The sequence below is a fragment of the Perca flavescens genome, chromosome 14, assembly GCF_004354835.1.
Source record: "Perca flavescens isolate YP-PL-M2 chromosome 14, PFLA_1.0, whole genome shotgun sequence".
In the NCBI taxonomy this organism is placed as follows: Eukaryota; Metazoa; Chordata; class Actinopteri; order Perciformes; family Percidae; genus Perca; species Perca flavescens.
The window spans coordinates 26,265,907-26,286,983 of NC_041344.1; the positions used below are offsets into that span (position 1 = coordinate 26,265,907).

General features: G+C 41.8%; 1 protein-coding gene across 1 annotated transcript in view; it reads right to left on the reverse strand.

The window, feature by feature from the left end:
* LOC114568071 (hippocalcin-like protein 1) overlaps positions 1 to 21,077 on the reverse strand; it is a 46,736-nt gene that overhangs the window by 5,150 nt on the left and 20,509 nt on the right. Inside the window, exons 2-3 of the mRNA XM_028597439.1 lie at positions 6,152 to 6,303; positions 3,191 to 3,472 (exon numbers count right to left, since the gene is read on the reverse strand). Coding sequence (XP_028453240.1) covers positions 3,191 to 3,472; positions 6,152 to 6,247 — 378 coding nt within the window. The 5' untranslated portion in view covers positions 6,248 to 6,303. The remainder of the gene's footprint in view (positions 1 to 3,190; positions 3,473 to 6,151; positions 6,304 to 21,077) is intronic.

The following is a 21,077-nucleotide window of genomic DNA, read 5'->3' on the forward strand; positions in this document are numbered from 1 at the left end:
TCCGGCGGTGTGTGGGGTGGGGATATGGTCTGTTATTGGATAATGTGTGGTTTAAAACAAATCTGACTTCCTCTAACAGGACAATCTCTCTCTCTCGCGTTGTATAATGACACAATGGGTCCCTCCTCTCTCGCCCAACGGTACGTAACCTCAATGGGTTTGAGGATAATCGCGGTATTCTGCACACTCAGGGATAAACTCTGCTAATCTATGATAACCCAGAAGCGCGCACACACACACACACACAGACACACTTACACACACAGTCTCTGTCCAGTATCTCGACATATGAGTCTACATACTGTACAGCGCTAATGTAGTACCGTACTTAACAGCTTTCATGCAAACTGTGGCCTGTGCCAATATTTTAGTCAGCACATTATTAATAAGTATGCGTTTTTTTTCTGAGCCTCTTTGCACATGTATTAACTCACATCACTAAAGTGAGCATTTAGCATAGATGCTCTCTGTCTATTCCTGTCGATGCAAACTTCTACAGTTTAGCATAGGATTGTTTCTGTTTACTAAAAGGAAAGCTAAATTTAGTGACAAAGAGATTATTTTGGGGTCTTCTGTCACCACACGTGTCCTGTTAAAAATCCCCACGTGACTAATATTCGGGATGGTATTTATTACTGTATTTATTGAGTTTTTGGTTTAAGAGTGTAACAACACATAAAATAGTCCTTATTTATTGATCTTAAAGGTGCACTGCCATACAAAACCGTTTTTACTGGCATTTTTTGAAATATGTTAGGTCCATATGTGTTTGTGTTATGTTGTGAATGTGAGCTCTAGCCACTGAAAAGAAATAAGCAGAGAAATCAGGCCAATTACAAAAGCTGGTCAGTCTGACATCATATTGCCTGAGCTCATTACTATTCATGAGCTCGCCCAGTTGGCTTGGGTAAAGGATTCTGACAGCCAGGCTCTCATTGGCTAGCTGTTAGCCAATCAGATTCAAACAGCTTAGCTTGTTGAATAATAATGAGAACTGGCACAAATCGAGGTGAGTCTTCCTGTAGGCTTTCTATACCATGCTAGAATGGCTTGAAACAAGGTAATCATGGCATTTTTTCCACACATTTTTTTTTACAGAGTCCATGGTAGAACTTGAGACATTACCACAAAGTAATGAAATACGTGTGGCAGGGCACCTTTTAGGGAAATTCTATTTGTCTTTGAAGGGGAACTACACTGTTTTACACATAAAGTTCAGTTTATGTTTAATGAGGAGTATGGCTCAGCATAGGGAAATTCCCTCTGACCCTGTTTGGTTTTATAATGCGTCTACGGTGATCGGATCACTAGCGGAAAGTGCTAAATACAAGTGTAAACAACCGCCAAGACGCATTCACTAAAACCGCTTGCCGATGTGGTCTGGGACGCATTTGACCACGTCTTCTGTTCTGTACATCAATGCGTCCTGATGTGTCCCCGACACGGACCTTACAGGAAAATACTTCATCAGTGCAGGACGTGGTGGTTGTTTTGGTGCAGACGCTCTATAAATGGTCCATTTTACGGCGAATCGGACGAAGAGTTGCCTGACGGCCAGTCATTTTGCCCTATAGAAGGAGATTTCTCCAGCTGTACCGACACAACCGCTAACACAAATGGCGAGAGCGTAGATGTGATCATTGTGCGGTAGTGACGTAGGCGGTGTCGGAAGTTGAACACAACTGGAGATGCATTACAGACACGGCTGTTAACAGCGATGTGTCTCGGCTGTCCACTTGGCGTTTTTGCATTTTAAAACAAAGTGTCAACAAGGCCGCTGTGACTCTGGAGGACTCTAAGGTCTGGGTAAATAAGGTAAGATAAGATTGACTTTACTGATCCCACACTGGGGAAATTCCCTTGTCACTGCAGCTCACAAAATTCAAACACAACAGAATAAGGACAATACATAGTAGATAGAAATAGAATAAAACAAATATACAAAACACACCTCTATTACAGTGTTAAGCATAAGTGACTACCCTTATGTTAAAGTTGACTAAAAAGAGGAGGAAAAAAATCATCTTTTGGAAATTGATCTTAATGCCTTAATTACAAAAATGGGAAAAAATCCAATCTTTAAGGACACCAATTTTCTTTGTGAATGAATAATGTATCGTAAATAAATAAATCTTCTTCCTTAAAATACAAGGGGCATAAGTAAGTACTTATGTTAAATTCCCATAGAGGCAGGCAGATTTTTATTTTTAAAGGCCAGTTATTTCATGGATCCAGGATACTATGCATCCTGATAACGTCCCCTATGCCTTTGGAATTAAAATAGCCCCACATCATCACATACCCTTCACCATACCTAGAGATTGGCATGGGGTACTTTCCATAAAATCATCTCTCACTGCAAATCAAACCAGCTATTAGGCTAACTGAAATAAAACCATGCCAATCTCTAGGTATGGTGAAGGCTCTTTTGGAAAGTACCCCATGCCAATCTCTTATGCCCCCTGTATTTTAAGGAAGAAGATTTATTTATTTACGATACACTATCCATTCACAAAGAAAGTTGGTGTCCTTAAAGTTTGGATTTTTCCTCATTTTTTAAATTAAGGCATTAAGATCAATTTCCAAAAGATGATTTTTTATTCCTCTTATTAGTCAACTTTAGCACTTTAGGGGGTATTAATTTATGCTTAGCACTGTATATACAGACAGGGACAAAGAGCTCGGCTTGGGCTTGGACACTATGTAAATATGTATGTATTAATGGCACCACTAGGTCTGTAACAATTATTAAATAATTGCCTTTTTTTTTACATAATCACGGTTTCTTTGTTTAACAATGAATTGCTACATTGGCTAAGGCCTTGAGTCGTATGACTGGTAGTTGTTGGTTTTGTTTAGATATGCCATATTGTAATTATATAAGTGATTATTGGTCGGACTGTTGAGCTAAAGCTTAACTAGCTGGTGGGTTTAATTTGTTTAAAAAAAATAAATCAATAAATATTTTTAAATGTGACTACTAGAGACTTATTGTTACAGCACCAACATTGCCCTACTGTTTAGAAGTCACACATGTGACAAATGTACGTTTAGCACCTGAGGCCAGAGGATTACCTGCTTCTACAAACTAACCTTTTCAAAAATGAAAAAAAAAAATAATACCCAACATCCATTTCCGCTCGCCCTTTGCCGCCAACCAAACATCAATACCCAGAGTCCCCTTGCTCACCTGTACAATCTCCAGCATCTCGTCGCGGCTGATGTACCCGTTTCCGTCCAGGTCATACATGCTGAAGGCCCATTTCAGCTTCTGCTCCAGCTTGCCCCGTGACGTCACGCTCAGGGCGATGATGAACTCCCGGAAGTCTATCGTCCCGTCGCCGTTGGTGTCAAACGTTCGGAAGACGTGCTCAGCGAACTTGGAAGCGTCACCGTAGGGGAAGAAATTGGCGTAGATTTTCTTGAACTCCTCCACATTCAGGGTTCCACTTGGACAATCCTTCAAGAAACCCTGAAGAGAAGACGACATGAGGCAAGACAGTGAAAATAGGTTGCTCCAGGACAATACAATACAGCTCTATTATACAAGTTTTAACACCCCCCCCCCCCCCAACTCCCACCCCCCAAAAAAAGTTTCTGTAACATCGGCCAGGAAATGTTTCATGTAACGCTTCATTCTGAACAGACTGACAAAGTACCTTTTGAAAAGGGGCTTATTCATGGATAGCTGAAAGCAGTTTCTATCTTCTTTTCAAGGAGTCACATTTGATAAAGCAGCACTGTGCCCGAGAAGAAAAGGGAAGTAAAAGTCATGTCAATCTCGGTCTTTGTTCAGCAGAAATTAAGCTCTTTTTTTCCACAAAGGCCTTTAAGATGGATCCAGAGAGGTGACAAAGTCATTGTCCCGATGTTGAAAGCTGGAATTACTTTTAATATTCTCATTCTCAGAGTGAAGGTGGAAAGTCAACATGGTTCTGTTTCTAATGAAACTTTTCATTCATTGCCATTGTCTTCGACATTTTCCGAGAGAGCGTCACAACCTTTCTCGGATATATTGCCAATATAATTCTCCGAAATAAAAGACAAGCTGAATAACTTCTCAAGAGACCTCAGGCACCTCGACGTCCTGCGGAATACACTTTGCAGTTTTTACGACATCTCGGGCATCCTGGAGCTGTTAATCTGCTGAGAGCGAGCACCATCATGACCACTGTCAGTGGGAAGAGAGTCAGTGAGGCTTAAGTCACAGGTCAGGGTCAGGTCAGCTTAAAATGTCCAGCTCTTATTCAGGACAGCTCACACAGCTGTTCCATAGGTTTAATCCATCCATAAGGCCATGTAGCCATCACACAAACACACTATCTGTCAGACAAGATGAGATAACTCTTGCAGTCAGGTCACTGTGGTACCTCATCATGCCAAGGCTTAACAGACTGGGGATGCTCTACCTTGTACTGAGAGTACACATTGTCACATTCAAGGCTGGTGTCAGTGTTACAGATTACTGTTGAAACATGACTGTACAGACCAACAAAGGTCACAATAAAATTGTTCCCCTGTCCTGGGAATGATCACTGCAGCCCAATAGTGAGTGGGATTGGGAGTGAGTTGTTGCCTCAAGAGAAGGTGCTCAAGTTTCTCGCGATCTGGTTTTACGAGTGAGGGGTAAGATGGAGTGAGAGATGGACGGCAGTGATGCGTGCATTGTACCGGACCGCTGTAGCGAAGAGGGAGAAGAACCGTAAGGTAATGCTCTCGAATTACCAGTTGACTAGGGCTAGGTATCGCCACTGATTTCTTTACCAGTCAACTAGGGCTGGGTATCGCCACTGATTTCTCGAATCGATTCCAATTCACAAGGTCCCGATTTGATTTGATTTTCAGTTGAATGCCAATTTGGGATATTTCAGTTACAAAACCAATTTGGCTTGGATATGAAAGATATTCTTCAATTGTACAAGGTTCCCTTTTACCTGGTGCATTATTGAAAGGTATTCATGTTTACATTAAGTATTGACCCCAAAGCAGTTACATGTACTTTTATTTTTTTTAAAGATTATATTTGGGGGCATTTTTAGGCCTTTATTTGACAGGACAGTTGAAGACATGAAAGGGGAGAGAGAGGGGGAGTGACATGCAGCAAAGGGCCGCAGGTCGGAGTCGAACCCGGGCCCGCCATGTACACTACAGCAGTCAACACAATAACTCTACAGTCAGTTCGTATTAAGTGACATTTCATTCAGATACCTTAAAGTGGGAGTCCAAAGGACCCCTTTTAAAATGGCCATGCCAGTTTTTCCCTTGCCAAAATGTAGCCTATGTAATCTTTTGTCCCAACAAGCTAGCATAGTTGGCATAGTTGCTACCAATGGATTCCTTAGGTCTTCTAGTTTCATATGATACAGACAGAGCCCACAGTCGACCCTCACCTATGGTCATGAGCTTTGGATAGTGACTGAAAGAATGAGATCCCAGAACGAAGCAGCTGAAATGAGTTTTCTCTGTAGGGTGGCTGGGCTCGGCCTTAGAGATAGGGTTACTGTAGGAGCTCTGATATCCAGAGGACGCTCCGAGTAGCTGCTCCGTCGCGGGGCCAGTTGAAGTGGGTCGGGCATCTGATCGGGATGCCTCCTGGACGCATCCCTTTAGAGGTTGCACTTACCCTCAGCTCTGCAAAGCATTTTTGCCTAATTTGGCTAATGGTTTTGGTTTTACGGCTAGCAACTTTAATGTTTTAGAGCTGTTTACATCAAATAAGCTCTGACAAACTCACTGTATCATATATGTCCAACACCGAACAGCTAACAGACAAAGTTAGTTGTATGTTGAATGTATGCGGTATAACCGATGCAATAATGTGAAAGCAAGGTCAAGCTGGGGCTAATTTTCCACTACTTCAATAAACGTAGGGTAGTTAAATCTATAACAATGCTACATATTTTATAAGATGATCATATACTTTGTATGCTAACTTTAAATCTGTAAATATTAATTAATTAGGTATTGCTGCTGAATAAATGTAGCAAAAAGAGTACAATATTGTAGTGCTACAGAAGTATAAAGTACAAGTACTTATGTATGTGAGCAAACATAATTAGTTCCGTTCCACTGCTAACTTTGCAGCAGTAGCAGTAGTAGCTGTACTATGAGCCGATAGTGTCCAGACTCTGTGTTTAGTGGATCCGCGTACCTTGTACCACTCCTGCAGCTCGTGGTCGGAGAACTCGGTATTCTCCCGGAGGTCCTGCAGCATCTCTGGCCGCAGCTTGCTGTTCTGTTTCCCCATGGCAACGGGACAGGACTCTTGGTTTCCTTGATCACTGGCCAGGCGGCTTTTCCCACCTGTCAAATTTGAGACAAAGACACAGAAGGTCAGCAACAATTAACCAGAAAGGAGGATGACCTCTTGTGACGAATGCAGTTGTGCAAATTAAATCACCAAGGAAACAACCGAAAAATACCATAGGGCAGTTCCCTACAAGACTTACACAATTCCGATTTTTGTAATGAAATCAAAGCGAGCCTTGTCACAGTATTGTGTCCAAATCCCCTTGCCACGAGTTGTTATGCAAGGCCAAAAGTCTTTAACCTGCTGCATCACATTCACAAAACATTAAATAATCCCAAACGCACCCCTGTGACGTCAAGCGCTGGACCACTGATCACATTTGTGGGTTTATCTGGCCAGCTGTGTGTTTATGTGTCAAATCAGCTGTGTGGGGTGTGTGTGTGTGTGTGTGTGTGTGTGTGTGTGTGTGTGGTGTGTGTGCATGCCCAGATCTCCTAATCTACATCTCAGCTCTGAGCTCCCTGCCTGGCAAAACACGATTCCAGAGATGCAACTACATAATGACAACATCACTATGACCCTACTATTACCTTAAAATTCCATTAATTTACCCATTAATAACAATGTCATTAAGGTAGTTTTGATGGAATTTTAATGGGACAATTGCAATATATTAATGTATTTTTAATCAATTATATGTATGGTTTAAGGGGTTGTTAAGGGATATAAATGCCTCAAAATTGAAAATCATGAAAACAATCCCTTGATTTATACCCTAAAATGGCCTCAATTCTTCGCTTAAGGTGAAAAAGCAGGCATGGTTTTCACGATTTTTTGTCAATTTTGAAGAGTTTTACATCTTAAGTCCCCTTAATTAAACTCATTTAACACTGTGGCCACAAAGGGCAATTACAAGGCAATGGCAAATATGTTACTTTAAAGCTCAAACCACTGGAATGTTTATCTGTGACATGACAAAATGTAGTGAAAATGCTAATTAACAAAGTAATTAGCGCACACGCAGAAGTCATCAACGTGATTCAGTCACATTAGCTACATCAGTACATCTAGCTTAAGTTTGCTAACATTAGCTAACATTAGCCAGCCTGAGCTAACTGGTCACACCAGACCAAATATGGCTGAAGCATGAAGACGTAAGGTGCGTTTTATTGCCTATGAATTCAATGTTTCACCTTGTAAGAGAGAATGTGTGACTTGTTTTTCAAAAGTAACAATATCTCACCTTAAGCCACATGCATATAATCCTTATCAAAGGTGTTAATACCTGAATGTAAAATTTGTAAAATGTCATTAGTTTTCCCCTAAAGCCTTTGGGAACTTCATGTAAACAATTAAGGTGTTTTCAGGTGTGAATTAAGGATTAATATTATTAGCAATAATAGTATTTTAGGGGATCACAGTGCATGTAGAGACAAAGAGCAACAAACGTGTGCTTAACTTTGTTCTCCTGTAGGCAGTTAATTAGGTTGTGATCTGTGACATCAAAGCAATTGCTTCTGTGCGTGTCTGTGTGTGTGTGTGTGTGTGTGTGTGTGTGTGTGTGTGCGAGTGCGTGTCTGTTTGTGAGAGAAAGTAAGAACAAGTCAAAAGTCAAATAGTATGCATGCGGCATATGAGGTGCATGGTGTGGGTGTCGGAGGTCTTTATCGCTGCCTGGCGAGAGCTTTGCGTTCGCCAAAACAAAACCCACACGCCAGATCGTCTCTTGCTCTAGTTAATCAAATTAGACTCTTATTAAGTCCCTTATCCTGAAGGCGTTAGACCAAATGCTTGTTTGCTGACAGTAACGCGTGTAGCCAATTTCCAGGCTACTGACGGGAGAACTGTAGCCATCAATTATGATTTCCTCATTTGTGTTTGACGACGGGTGAATGCTGCACACTCTGAGTCTGATTTAAGGAAACAATACAATGGCCCTTTGCCTTGTGGCATAACAATGCAGCTTATATCTAGACTGTGTCTAGGTATGGCCATTAAAAGGTCCCATGGCATGAACATTTTTTAACATGAATATGCGTTCCCCCAGCCTGCCTATGGTCCCCCAGTGGCTAGAAATGGTGATAGGTGTAAACCGAGCCCTGGGTATCCTGCTCTGCCTTTGAGAAAATGAAAGCTCAGATGGGCCGATCTGGAATCTTCTCCTTATGAGGTCATAAGGAGCAAGGTTACCTCCCCTCTCTCTGCTTTGCCCGCCCAGAGAATTTGGCCCACCCTCCTCAACAGCTACAGACACAGAAATGGCACATCCTAAGGAAAGCTCATTGTGGGACTGGCTCTAGTGGCTGTAGTTCTGCACCAAGGCTGAATTTCGGGAAAGAGACTTTAGATACAGTATTAGGGGACCACTCAGGCCTATATAAAAGAGACTTCAGATACAGTATTAGGGGACTACTAAGGTCTATATAAAAGAGACTTCAGATACAGTATTAGGGGACCACTAAGGCCTATATAAAAGAGACTTCAGATACAGTATTAGGGGACCACTAAGGTCTATATAAAAGAGACTTCAGATACAGTATTAGGGGACCACTAAGGCCTATATAAAAGAGACTTCAGATACAGTATTAGGGGACCACTAAGTTCTATATAAAAGAGACTTCAGATACAGTATTAGGGGACCACTAAGGTCTATATAAAAGAGACTTCAGATACAGTATTAGGGGACCACTAAGGTCTATATAAAAGAGACTTCAGATACAGTATTAGGGGACCACTAAGGTCTATATAAAAGACACTTCAGATACAGTATTAGGGGACCACTAAGGTCTATATAAAAGAGACTTCAGATACAGTATTAGGGTACCACTAAGGTCTATATAAAGAGACTTCAGATACAGTATTAGGGGACCACTAAGGTCTATATAAAAGACACTTCAGATACAGTATTAGGGGACCACTAAGGTCTATATAAAAGAGACTTCAGATACAGTATTAGGGGACCACTAAGGTCTATATAAAAGTATCCAAAGAGCACCATGTCATGGGACCTTTAAAAAAAACTGCTCAAATGTCTTTTTGTTTTTACAAAAACACAAGAAAATGTTGGTTCCTATAATCATGTTTCTGTCCTCTTAAAGCTATAGAGCCTAGTTTCTGTCGCCCCAATCCCTCCCCACTTACATTTCATTTGCTTTAAGAGTTATTTTACAATCATGTTTGGTAGATGTCTTTTACTTTTTTTCCAGTGTCTATGTGCGAAAACGTGCCTTACATTTTCTGCCAATGCTGCAGAATTACGCAGTATGCCACCCAGCATTGCTCAGTCAGTCTTTGGGCCCAAACACGATCTCAGGACAAAGGCAGGCCCAAATTAATTTCTCGAGGAGTAATTGAGTGGCGTCTGAAGCGCTGAGAGCTATATGTGAAAGCAGTACGTCTCGCTGTAAAACAGTGATGTGTGTGTTTTAGTCGAGCAGGCAGAAAACAGACCGAGTGCACCACTGTGTCTCAGATCAGCGTTTGGAAAACACACACCTGTCATACACACATTGACGCACACACTTTTTAGTACCTGTAAAGATTAATAATAGCCGCCCACGCTGTCCAATTTTCATTTGGAGAACACAGCTAGAACAGTCTGCACCTCTCTGTGTGCCTCTGTGTGTGTGTGTGTGTGTGTGTGTGTGTGTGTGTGTGTGTGTGTGTGTGTGTGTGTGTGTGTGTGTGTGTGTGTGTGTGTATGTGTGGGTTAGGGGTGAATAAGAAGAAAAGCTTGGAAGAGAGGATAAGATTTAATTGGAGAGATAAAGGTTCGCTAATTAAATGAGTGAATGCTTCCTGATGACACACCGACACGCCGCAAACCCTCAGCCTAATTGGCTTGTTGCAAAAGTGAATAAAGAAAGTAATGAAGAAGAAACAAAGCTGAAAGTAAAAGAAAGTAGAAAGTGTTTCATCCACAAATAAGACCCCCCAAAAAAACTTGTGTAATTCCCAAAGCACCCACAAAGGGTGAAATGCAACCGTAACAGCGCTACCGAGCATATAGTGTCTCAGTTCTCCTTTGCTATTTGCAGGTATTTTAATTAGGTAACATGCATCCATTGGGTGCAAAATTGGGGGGGGGGGCTTGTATAACCACGGCCTTGGTCTATAGCTACGTACATAGTCTCGCATTACCGGACCTTCTTCCACAGCGCCACGGAGGAGGGTCTGGCTAATCCACACAGCATTCCTCTAAAGGAGAAAAACACGCTCTGGTTTATTGGCATTTCTTTAAACCAATCACACTTGTCTTGGGCGGTGCTAAGCGCTGGATGGAGCCACGGCGCCTCGGGAAGGAACTTGTTTTGGTGGAACACGTGTACGTTCAAAAGTTGTTTCAGTCGTGCAACAGAAAACTCAGATTGGACAGATAGTCTAGCTAGCTGTCGTGATTTACCCTGCAGAGATCTGAGGAGCAGGTAACCATAGTCCTCAGAAATCCACCGGAGTTTAAAATTCAAACACAAAGAAAGAGGATGGTGACAACATCCTGGCCGAAAAGAGAGACATAGGGCGGAATTTCGGGCAGCAACGCAGCAATCCCGGAATTGGAACGTCGTGGATATAGACTAATAGCTAACATGAGACAATTGACCCAAACATTCTGTGAAATAAAACTCTAAAAATGATTACAGACATGAACCATGCCTGTTAAGTGTTGTTGCAAGGTTGATTACACAATCAGCTTCTATGGGACCGTCAACATGGCTGCAAGAGGAGGTGTTGAATCATCTGACAGGGTTCGACAAAGCCCTCGGAGACCAAATCACAGAAAGTGACAGAGTGTGACCTGACGGCCGGGCTGCCAGTACTCTCTACAAGCCACAACCGCACAACAATCCCATACGCGCTGACCTTTTCACTGCACTCACCACTCTCTCTCCCTCCCTCCCTCCCCTCCCCTCCCACTAGTATGGTTTTTCTTTAACCTAGCTATGACGTGGGAAAGCTCACCAAAACGCCTCCCTGTAGGTCTGAGAATCCCAGAATAGTAAAAATGACTCTGTCCTCACTGTTTAAATCCCACTGTGGCCTCCAAAACACAAACCCTACTCCCAATTCCTTCGCACTGTCTGTCTATCGTCAATCCCTCTATCCTTAGGCACAAATCACTAATCCATCTCTTCAGTCTAAATGCCCAGTGCTTGTAAGTTGTTGTTGTTCAACCCCCATCATAAGTCCCACACACACACACACACACACACACACACACACACACACACACACACACACACCCTGAGTGAACACACATATGCAGACTTTGCCCCTTGAACATCTGTTCCAGAACTACTGAGCGGGTCAGCAACCTCTGTGCTGCACAGAGGAGAAATGAGGGAAAGTCAGAGAGGACAGACAGAGACAAAAACATGCCGGCAAATGATGTAACAACAAAGATCATACCAAGATTGAGAGGTGCTTCCCGAGACAAGGAGTGTTATTTGGTGGTAGAAAGTCTTTCACTTAAATTCTTACATGAGGGATACAGTATTTGAGTCTCTCATGTGTCGTCATCATCACATTTGAGTCGCAGAGCATCTAAGAAACCCTTTTTATAGAAGATAAATTGTTGGAAATCTTTCAAAAACCCATTAGGTCATTTCACAACACTTACCATACGGAGTGTTGATGTTAAAAAAAAGAATCTATTTGACTGATTAAAAAACAAAAGATGGCTTTAAACAGTGCTGGGCTGTATGTTAATGGTTAACAAGTAGTGGAGATTAGTAGGGGAAATTACAATTTGAAATTCAGAACTTGGCAGTTAGCCTGTTTGTAGTCTGGATCGACGATTTGTACATATCTCAGTAAATGTCAGTAAAAGTGCTGAGTTAAAGGTCCCATAACCTGGTGCTCTTTGGATGCTTTTATATAGACCTTAGTGGTCCCCTAATACTGTATCTGAAGTCTCTTTTATATAGACCTTAGTGGTCCCCTAATACTGTATCTGAAGTCTCTTTTATATAGACCTTATTGGTCCCCCTAATACTGTATCTGAAGTCTCTTTTATATAGACCTTAGTGGTCCCCTAATACTGTATCTGAAGTCTCTTTTATATAGACCTTAGTGGTCCCCTAATACTGTATCTGAAGTCTCTTTTATATAGACCTTAGTGGTCCCATAATACTGTATCTGAAGTCTCTTTTATATAGACCTTAGTGGTCCCCTAATACTGTATCTGAAGTCTCTTTTATATAGACCTTAGTGGTCCCCTAATACTGTATCTGAAGTCTCTTTTATATAGACCTTAGTGGTCCCCTAATACTGTATCTGAAGTCTCTTTTATATAGACCTTAGTGGTCCCCTAATACTGTATCTGAAGTCTCTTTTATATAGACCTTAGTGGTCCCATAATACTGTATCTGAAGTCTCTTTTATATAGACCTTAGTGGTCCCCTAATACTGTATCTGAAGTCTCTTTTATATAGACCTTAGTGGTCCCCTAATACTGTATCTGAAGTCTCTTTTATATAGACATTAGTGGTCCCATAATACTGTTTCAGCCTTGGTGCAGCATTACAGCCAATAGAGCCAGTCCCACAATGAGCTTTCCTTAATATGTGCCATTTCTGTGTCTGTAGCTGTTGAGGAGGAGAGAGGGGGGGGGGGGGGCAACGTGGAGGGTGGGGGTGTGGCCTTGACCAACTGCCACTTTGCTCGTTTGAAAGCCAGGATGTCTCTCTCTCTCTCATGGGTGGGCCAAATTCTCTGGGCGGGCAAAGCAGAGAAAGGGGAGGTAACCTGGCTCCTTATGACCTCATAAAGAGAAGATTGAGCTTTCATTTTCTCAAAGGCAGAGCAGCCTACCCAGGGATCGGTTTACATCTATCACCATTTCTAGCCACTGGGGGACCATAGGCAGGCTGGGGGAACTCATATTAATGTTAAAAAAACTCATAAAGTAAACTTTTTTTTAATGACAATATGTGAGGACACAAACTGAGGCTAGGAATCTAAATGGTGAAAACTTTAAAATTAAACCTTTGAGGGTTGATTCTGAAGTTATTTTTCATTTAAGCTGCCAATATTTTGTGCCAACATTATAATTGCAATTTTTTATAAGTCAATTTTTTTGCCCTGAAACCAGTGGACACAAAGTAATTTAATTAAGAGGATTGAAGCAGGTTTCACTGCAGATTTGACTGTTGAGTGAAATCCTCCCACATTGGTCTGGAGTAATTTCTTTGGGCAGCCATGTGAAATACACAATATTAAAGGCATATTGACAGGAAGATACCTTCATCATCAGCAGTAGATGACTCTGTTGACACTGGCTGGCAGATATCAGGTTTTTAGTAAAAGCCTTGTTATGGTGAGCCAGCCTAACTTCAGCTGCAATAAATTGAAGGAGAAAGAAAGCAGAGAACAGACTCAGATGGAGAGAATAAAAAATGGGCAGGAAGAATATGAAAAAGAGAAAGTCAGAGAGAGTTAGAGAAGAGATAAGTCCAAAGTCTAATTTAACATTTTAGAGAGCCTTTTTCTCCACTGTCTAATGTGCTCACAGTATAAGACAAGAAAATGCAGCCTTCGTATCGCCTGCCAACAGCTCAGTCATTAGGGAGGAAGATGGATGGAGAGAGGGAGGGGAAAGAAAGTGAGAGGACTGAAGGGTAAATAGACAACCAAGGGAGGGGTTGAAGTGGTATGCGGCACTGGAATAAAGCAGACATGTGAAAAAAGCAACAGATAAAAAAAAGAAAAAAAAGACAAGCACCATTGATTTCTTTTGCCTCACTTGAGTGGTTTCAGCCTCCCGTTGCGTCTTTTCAAAGAGAAGCAATCTGAAAGGCCACCTGAGATGCCGAGCCGCCTATTGCCTACCTTTCATCCATATATTTTTTTCTCCCCCTCCATCTCTTCATGTTTTTATCTCTCCCTACAATTTCCCATGATTTATGCTCAACAATTCGCTTCTTCTTCTCCTGGAACTTAAGATAAGATGAGATAGATTTTATTGTCCCGAAGGAAATTTGTCTTGCACAAACAAAGTATATATCTGCTGTTTAAAGAATCCAACACAACTTAATGCATACATACATACATACATACATACATACATACATACATACACACACATACATACATGAAGTACACAGACAAAGACTGTTGCATAACTCTGCATGGACTAGCTCATGTTGCATGCAGAAACTGCCACTAGCCAACAAAATTGTACACTGCCCGTTGTACAACACATCATAATCATAACCTGTGGTTTTTCTCTGTCACACCGGGGAGCCATGCACTGTCTGCATTCAGATGGTCCTCGCCGAAGATTTGTATTCTTATTTCTTTCCTCTTTCTTGTCACTGATGACTCATGTTTAAGATGCAGTTAGAGCTGTAGAAAAGAATGTGGTGTGTGATGTTCCGAGAAGTGGTGGTTTTGAAAAATGTTTTTTGTTGGCGCATTCAGAGTCAAGCAGGAAGCAATACCTTTATTGATTCAAAAGTCATTTCTCAAGGGCTCATTGTTAAATCCTCTGCTGTTCATCCTCTACATGTTCCCCTTCTGTAACATGATCCGTTGTCATGGTCTCCCGTTCAACTGCTACGCTGATGATGACCAGCTCTACATCTCCACTAAATCCCTGTTCACCGTACCTCGCTCCACCCTGACCAACTGCATCACCAAGTTCAAATCACAGATGCAAGACAATTAAGGCTGCAACCAACAATTTTTTGCATTATCAATTCATCTGCTGATAATTTTATCAATTTCCCAATTAATCCTTTGGGCGATAAAATACATCAGAGGAGGCTATGACAACAAACAGACACCATTTGAGGTATTAAAAAAAGACAGAAACCGCCTGCACAATATAGTCAAAAACCTGCTCTAAAATGTTAAATTCTCTTTGTAATCAACAAATCTAGTGCAAAGCAACGAGCATTTTGTCTTCTTCAGATCATGTTCTTCAGAGTGAATTTTCTCTGTTGCCATCGGGATGTTGTTATATTTGACCTGCTTTTAAAACTAACTGCTACTCTAATTCTTTCATCCCTAAACCCACTAAAGACTCACATTGAGCTGAAATGGAAACACTGTGCTGCAACGTATGTTGTTATTGACCACAGATGAAGCCACCGTGTCTTGAGAAGCTGAAGATTGTCGTTTTATTGTTCACTTTTAACTCACTTTAAATCATCTTTGCTATCTCTTTCTCCTCTCTCCGTTACCGCTCGCTCTCCTTGCACAACCACACGGGCACCGACGTCACTCACTGAAGGCACCCTGCCATTCTCGCTCTAACTTACGCTACTCTCTTAATGGGGTTGCTGTTAACCGCCATACCACGATACGTTGCTTCTTCAACCCGGTAAGAAAAAAACTATATCAACACAGCCCTAGACGTTTGTAGTTTAACTCAAAGAACGAGACGCCATGACCCAATCAGGCGGCGAAACAATGTCGCCGGTGTCCATGTTGGTGTTGCCAAAGGTCTCCGTGTGCGGCTGCTGAGACTGCAACACAACCCTGCAGATTCCAAACCGAAACGGGTCAGAAGTGTTTTCAAATGACTCCGGTTCAGGGGCTCTGAAATGCCAGAGCAGTGTGAAAGCGAGATGTAAACGTAGCAAAACATATTAGTTTTGAGATTGTTTTTAAACCAAAACGTAGCAATGTAAGTGTAGCTTCAAAATTCATGTCTTTCCATTTTAAAGATTCTATGTGTAAGATTTCGTGGCATCTAGCGGTGAGGTTGCAGATTGCAACTAACTGAAAGGTCTCATGTGTTGCAAGCCTGTGGGAAAACTACGATGGCCGATGCGAAAAACGTGAATGATCCAATCTTAGAGCCAGTGCTGGGCTACTGTAGAAACATGGCAGACTCCATAGATATAAACAGTTCATTCTAAATTAACGGAAACACGATTCCTATTTTCAGGTGATCATACACTAGTAAAAACATAGTAATTAATATAATATTCCATTTCTGCCAATATAGCTCTCCCTTAATCCCACACACTACGTATAAGACACAGTGGGAAAAAAAAGAAAAGAAGAGGGAGAAGAGAGGAAGGATTGATGAAGATACAGAGAGTTATTGAGGGAAAAGACATTAATGGAGTGGTTAAAAATAAGAATGAGGACTGGTCCTCAGTGTGGAGCCATCTCTCTCCTGCTGCACTCAGTTTTCAGAGCATGTCTAAATCCCGATAATAAGTCTCCGTCAAAGAGGGAGCCCACACACACACGTGTATTCACACACTTGCACACACCTCATAGTACTCCGTGATTGTCCTTCTTTCATTTAAAATGACTAAGTAAGAACCGTGCAGCCGCTGATGATTTGTCAAGGACTGAAAGCGAGAAGAGGAGATGAGAATGTGATGAAGTATCATTTAAGGTTGCATAAGCGCAAAAGGCAAAGGCTTTTAAAGGCTTATGTTGTACTGTCTTCAGAGGGAGAGGATGACAGACATACAGACAGACAGACAGACAGACAGATAGAGCGGACAGTTGGGGTAGATCAGGGATGACTTTCTTTGATGGAACCCATGGTGAAATAACTACTTACAGTTATAACTACAGGAAAGAAATCATGTAGTCCAGAGATTATTACAATCAAATTCAGAGAACCCTTTTTGCTTGAATTTGCATTCTCCACTCATGTTGAATATCTGATACCCATTTATTCTGAGTGCACACTGGATGAAAATAGTTAATCTGCTGGTTATTTTTTCGAATAATCGATTCATTTTTACATCTATAAAACATCAGTTTCAACAGTGAACCATCACAATATCATAGAGCCCAGATTGGTGTCATTAAATGTCATGTTCTATCTGATAATATTGATAAATTGCCTAAAAAAATGACTTTGAAAAATTATTCAATTATCAAAATTGCTGCAAGTTCTTTCGATCAACTAATTGACTAATCCTTGCAGCTCTAATGTACATTATTTACATATTTCTCAAAATAAGTGACCAGTATATAACCACAAGTGCAGAGTAAGATGAATTAAAATCGCTTCACTATTAACTTACTATCATAAAACAAAAATGGCACTTGATTAATAATGTAGTTAATTTGATTTGGAATCTAGTGGAACTATCCCACTCAATTTGCATACTTTGTAAATGTAAGACCTCGTGATACAAAGCTAGCAATAATTATTTCATCTTCTAAATAAATAAAATTAAAAATATAATATATAATGGTGCTTAATAACAAAATGTGGCCACAAATAGGAAGAGAATCCCAATCCCACTGCCTAAGATTGTATAGATATTTCATGTGTTTAAATAAAATGATCTGATGTTTGGTGCTAGCTCAGTCCGTAGGGACTTGGCTTGGGAACCAGACAGGGTCGCCGGTTTAAGTCCCCGTGCAGACCAAGTACGGAGTGTAGACTGGTAGCTGGAGACGTGCCAGTTCACCTCCTGGGCACTGCCAAGTTCCTTGAGCAAGGCACCCAACTTCTCTCGGCGCCTGTCGTGGGCAGCCTCCTCACTCTGACATCTCTCCATCAGTACGTGTATCGGACCTGCCTGGGCATGTGTGTGTATTTTCGGGCCTGTATTTGGGTGTAATAACTAACAGTTATTTCCACTTGCAGGATCAATAAAGTATGTCTTAATCTTATGGCAGAAACCTTATGGAGTAAAGAATAAGGACCAATGCAGCAGCAAGCACTCAGTGTCAAGAACATTGGACTCGTTGACATTGGCTGGAAGTCTTCACTACTTCCACCCACCAGCCAGATATTTAGCTTCTCAAACTCACCTTATATGACAGGTGACACTGGGAGTCAACTTACGCCATCTGCTGGGTGCACTTCCAATGACAAATGTGAAGGGGGCTTTTTAACGCCATATAAATTACTAAGAGAGTGACTTTTTGTAACATTGTGTAATGTGCCACTCAATGGTACTTTCCGGCAAGCCAGACTGTCTGATTGAGCTTTAACACACACACACTTCACTGGACAACCGGAGCAGACCTCTATCTGGGAGGAGGCTGACCTCATTTATAACACGACCATTGGAGGGTATTGCTATTTCCATCTGGGTCACGAAGAAGAAATAATGTCCTCCATTTAGAAGTAACAATCTGGTTTACTGGATTGAAAACTTCGAGCAACCTGAGTGCCTCCACGTATCCATTACTTGGGTTCCAAGCAAGCAAACACAGATCAATCCTCTGCTATGAAATCTGGGACTATTTACGGGCCCTTATGGCATGCAGGTAAACCTCTTCCCACAACTCAACAATAGAGAATAAGGTGATTTGTGATAATGGCTTTCTTGGTAGTGGACAGGGATCTCATATTCCCCAAACATTGAGAATGTTTACATGCACACCAATATTCCACTATTATTCTGAATATGACAATATTGTGAATTTGATACGGGTCATGTAAACAGCATATTCTGGTTGGATATTCCGAATAAGGCCTTTTTCCAAATATAGCATCTTCCGATTAAGACGTGGGATATTCCGGTATTAATCGGGTTTAAGAGGCATTCTTTGGACATGTCTACAGCGCACTCGGAATATGCGTCTCAATCGGGGTTTTTACCTCAGTCCACCACCGCTGGAGAACTTTGAAAAAATCCTATTTGGCACGGCTGCATATAAACGGGAATATTAGTGGAATATTCACTTTCATTAGCCATGTAAACAGTTTAGTCGGAATATTGTCTTATTCGGAATAAGGACAAAAACCAGAATATTATGTGCATGTTAACATAGTCATTGACACCCTCGTTCGTGTTCCCGTTTCATAAAAAGCCATGTTTCTTTTTTTTACTCAATCTGTAGCTTGTGAATATACAGGAACACCGTATCACTGCTTTCCAATCATCCAAAGCATACAATTGTATTCCGGGTGTCTGATGATGTCCTGGACCACAAAATCCTCTCTAGCTGTTTAATTTTTAATGCACAAACATGTCAGCATACAGGAATGCATACGCATATTATTTCCTGTTTCCTTGCATGGTTGCATGGTAGAGATATAAGCCAGCTGATTTATATAATATTTTTCAAGACTTGTGGGAAGCGTCCTTATGAAATATTTACACTGGGAAGCTCATCTTCACAGACGGTAGGTAAGTCATAATTAAGGGTGTAGGCAGCGCACATTTATTAACCAGTTCTGCCCGGCAGCTGCTTCGCTGTTCCCTCTCTACACAGATGAGACATCATTGCATATGAATGCTAAATTATTCTTGACATTTACATGTAATAATAGTGTAGTAAAAGTGTACCGTGAAACTCGGATGTGGATGCCATTTGTCCTGCTGAGTGAAAGACAAACGCAATATGCATTCCAGACTGTTCTGTAACTACACAATTTTAATTTTGTGCCCACAAAACAGTCCTTTAGCAATCCTTTAAGTGCACTTTCCTCTGTTTACACCAGCAATTGAAAGAATGCAAATGAATAAAGTGCACAGTAATAGAGCATGATGACGACCACCAAGGGAAAAGTGCAGGTGGCTATTATCTCTTCGTTTTTTTTTGTTTGTTTCGGCTAATGGCTAAGACACCACGGCTTTATAGGTTACAACACTTTTGAATGAGTCCAGGGACGGAGCGGTTGAGGGGAGGGGGGGACAGGTTGCTTCTGGGGCTCCAGCCCCAAATGTTTTCTCAAAAGCCCTGAATCTTTGAGGCTGACTTTACGCTCTTTCAGAGGCTGTAGTGGGTTCCGTTTTAAAGCTAGAGTAAAGCTAGATATTGGTATCATGTGAAACTAAATAACGCTCCAAAGTTAGGCTATATTTTGTCGAGGGAAAAACTGCCATGGCCATTTTTCAAAGGGGTCCCTTGACTTCTCACCTCCAGATGTCTAAATGAAAATGGGTTCTATGGGTACCCACGAGTCTGCCCTTTACAGACATGCTCACTTGATGATAATCCCATGTACTTTTGCCTTGGCAACTATCATGTTGTCCACAAATGGTTTCCAGATTTTTAGACATTCTATTATCAAATAGCTTGAGGGAGCATGCCCCCCCCCCTAGGTTTGGGCTGAGCCCTGAATGTTTACAACATTTTGGTCCGCCCTTGATGGAGGCAATAAATTAATTGTTTTAGTCCAGAGCTGTGAGCACTCAAAGCTGTTGCTCAAAGCTTGCTTTCAGCAGCATACGGCTCAGGTCAGCACGGCATCTGTCCCTGCCTTCACAGCAGGGGAGGGGGCGCTCGAGCTAGCTTCCCCACTGTAGCGCACCATGTGTTTGCGTGGGAGGTGCCAGGTTAGAGGAGACGACGAGCCGAGTGTCTGAACGGTCGATGCATCAAAGCGAGTCAAGCTAAAACATTTGTTGACCACACAATATGCGAGTCTAAGAGGGGGAGGGAAATGTTTGTTTAGGTTAGGCTGCATTTCAATGGACCAAGAGAAGGAAAAGAAAGAGAAGAGAGCAAGATTAAAGAAAAAAAAGATTAAAGAAAACAAGAGGAACACTAATGGATAACTAATGCCAATTTTTTCTCTTCCTCCTCCCTCCCTCCCTCTGTTTTGGTGTCAGTACCTGCTCCGTGCAGTGCTATGACCTTTAGCGAGTGCGTAATTCTAGCACGGGGGCCTGAGCATAACAATATATGAAAATCCATAGTGTCTGTCGCGCACTGAGCAAACCGAAGGCAGGAGGCTCGGCTGCTGACTGCCCCAATCGTGGTCCTCCACCCAGACAGCCTATTATTATATCAGCAGCAGCAGCCTCCCTCCGATGGGCGAGATGCAGCCACACGTCAGCCTGTCTCCCTCCTGGAGACAACTTGACCTCGGTAGCCGAGCCAGCCACAGTTCAGAAGCCAGCAGGTTCCAGCTCTTCAAGAGCACAATTATATTTTTAAACGCACT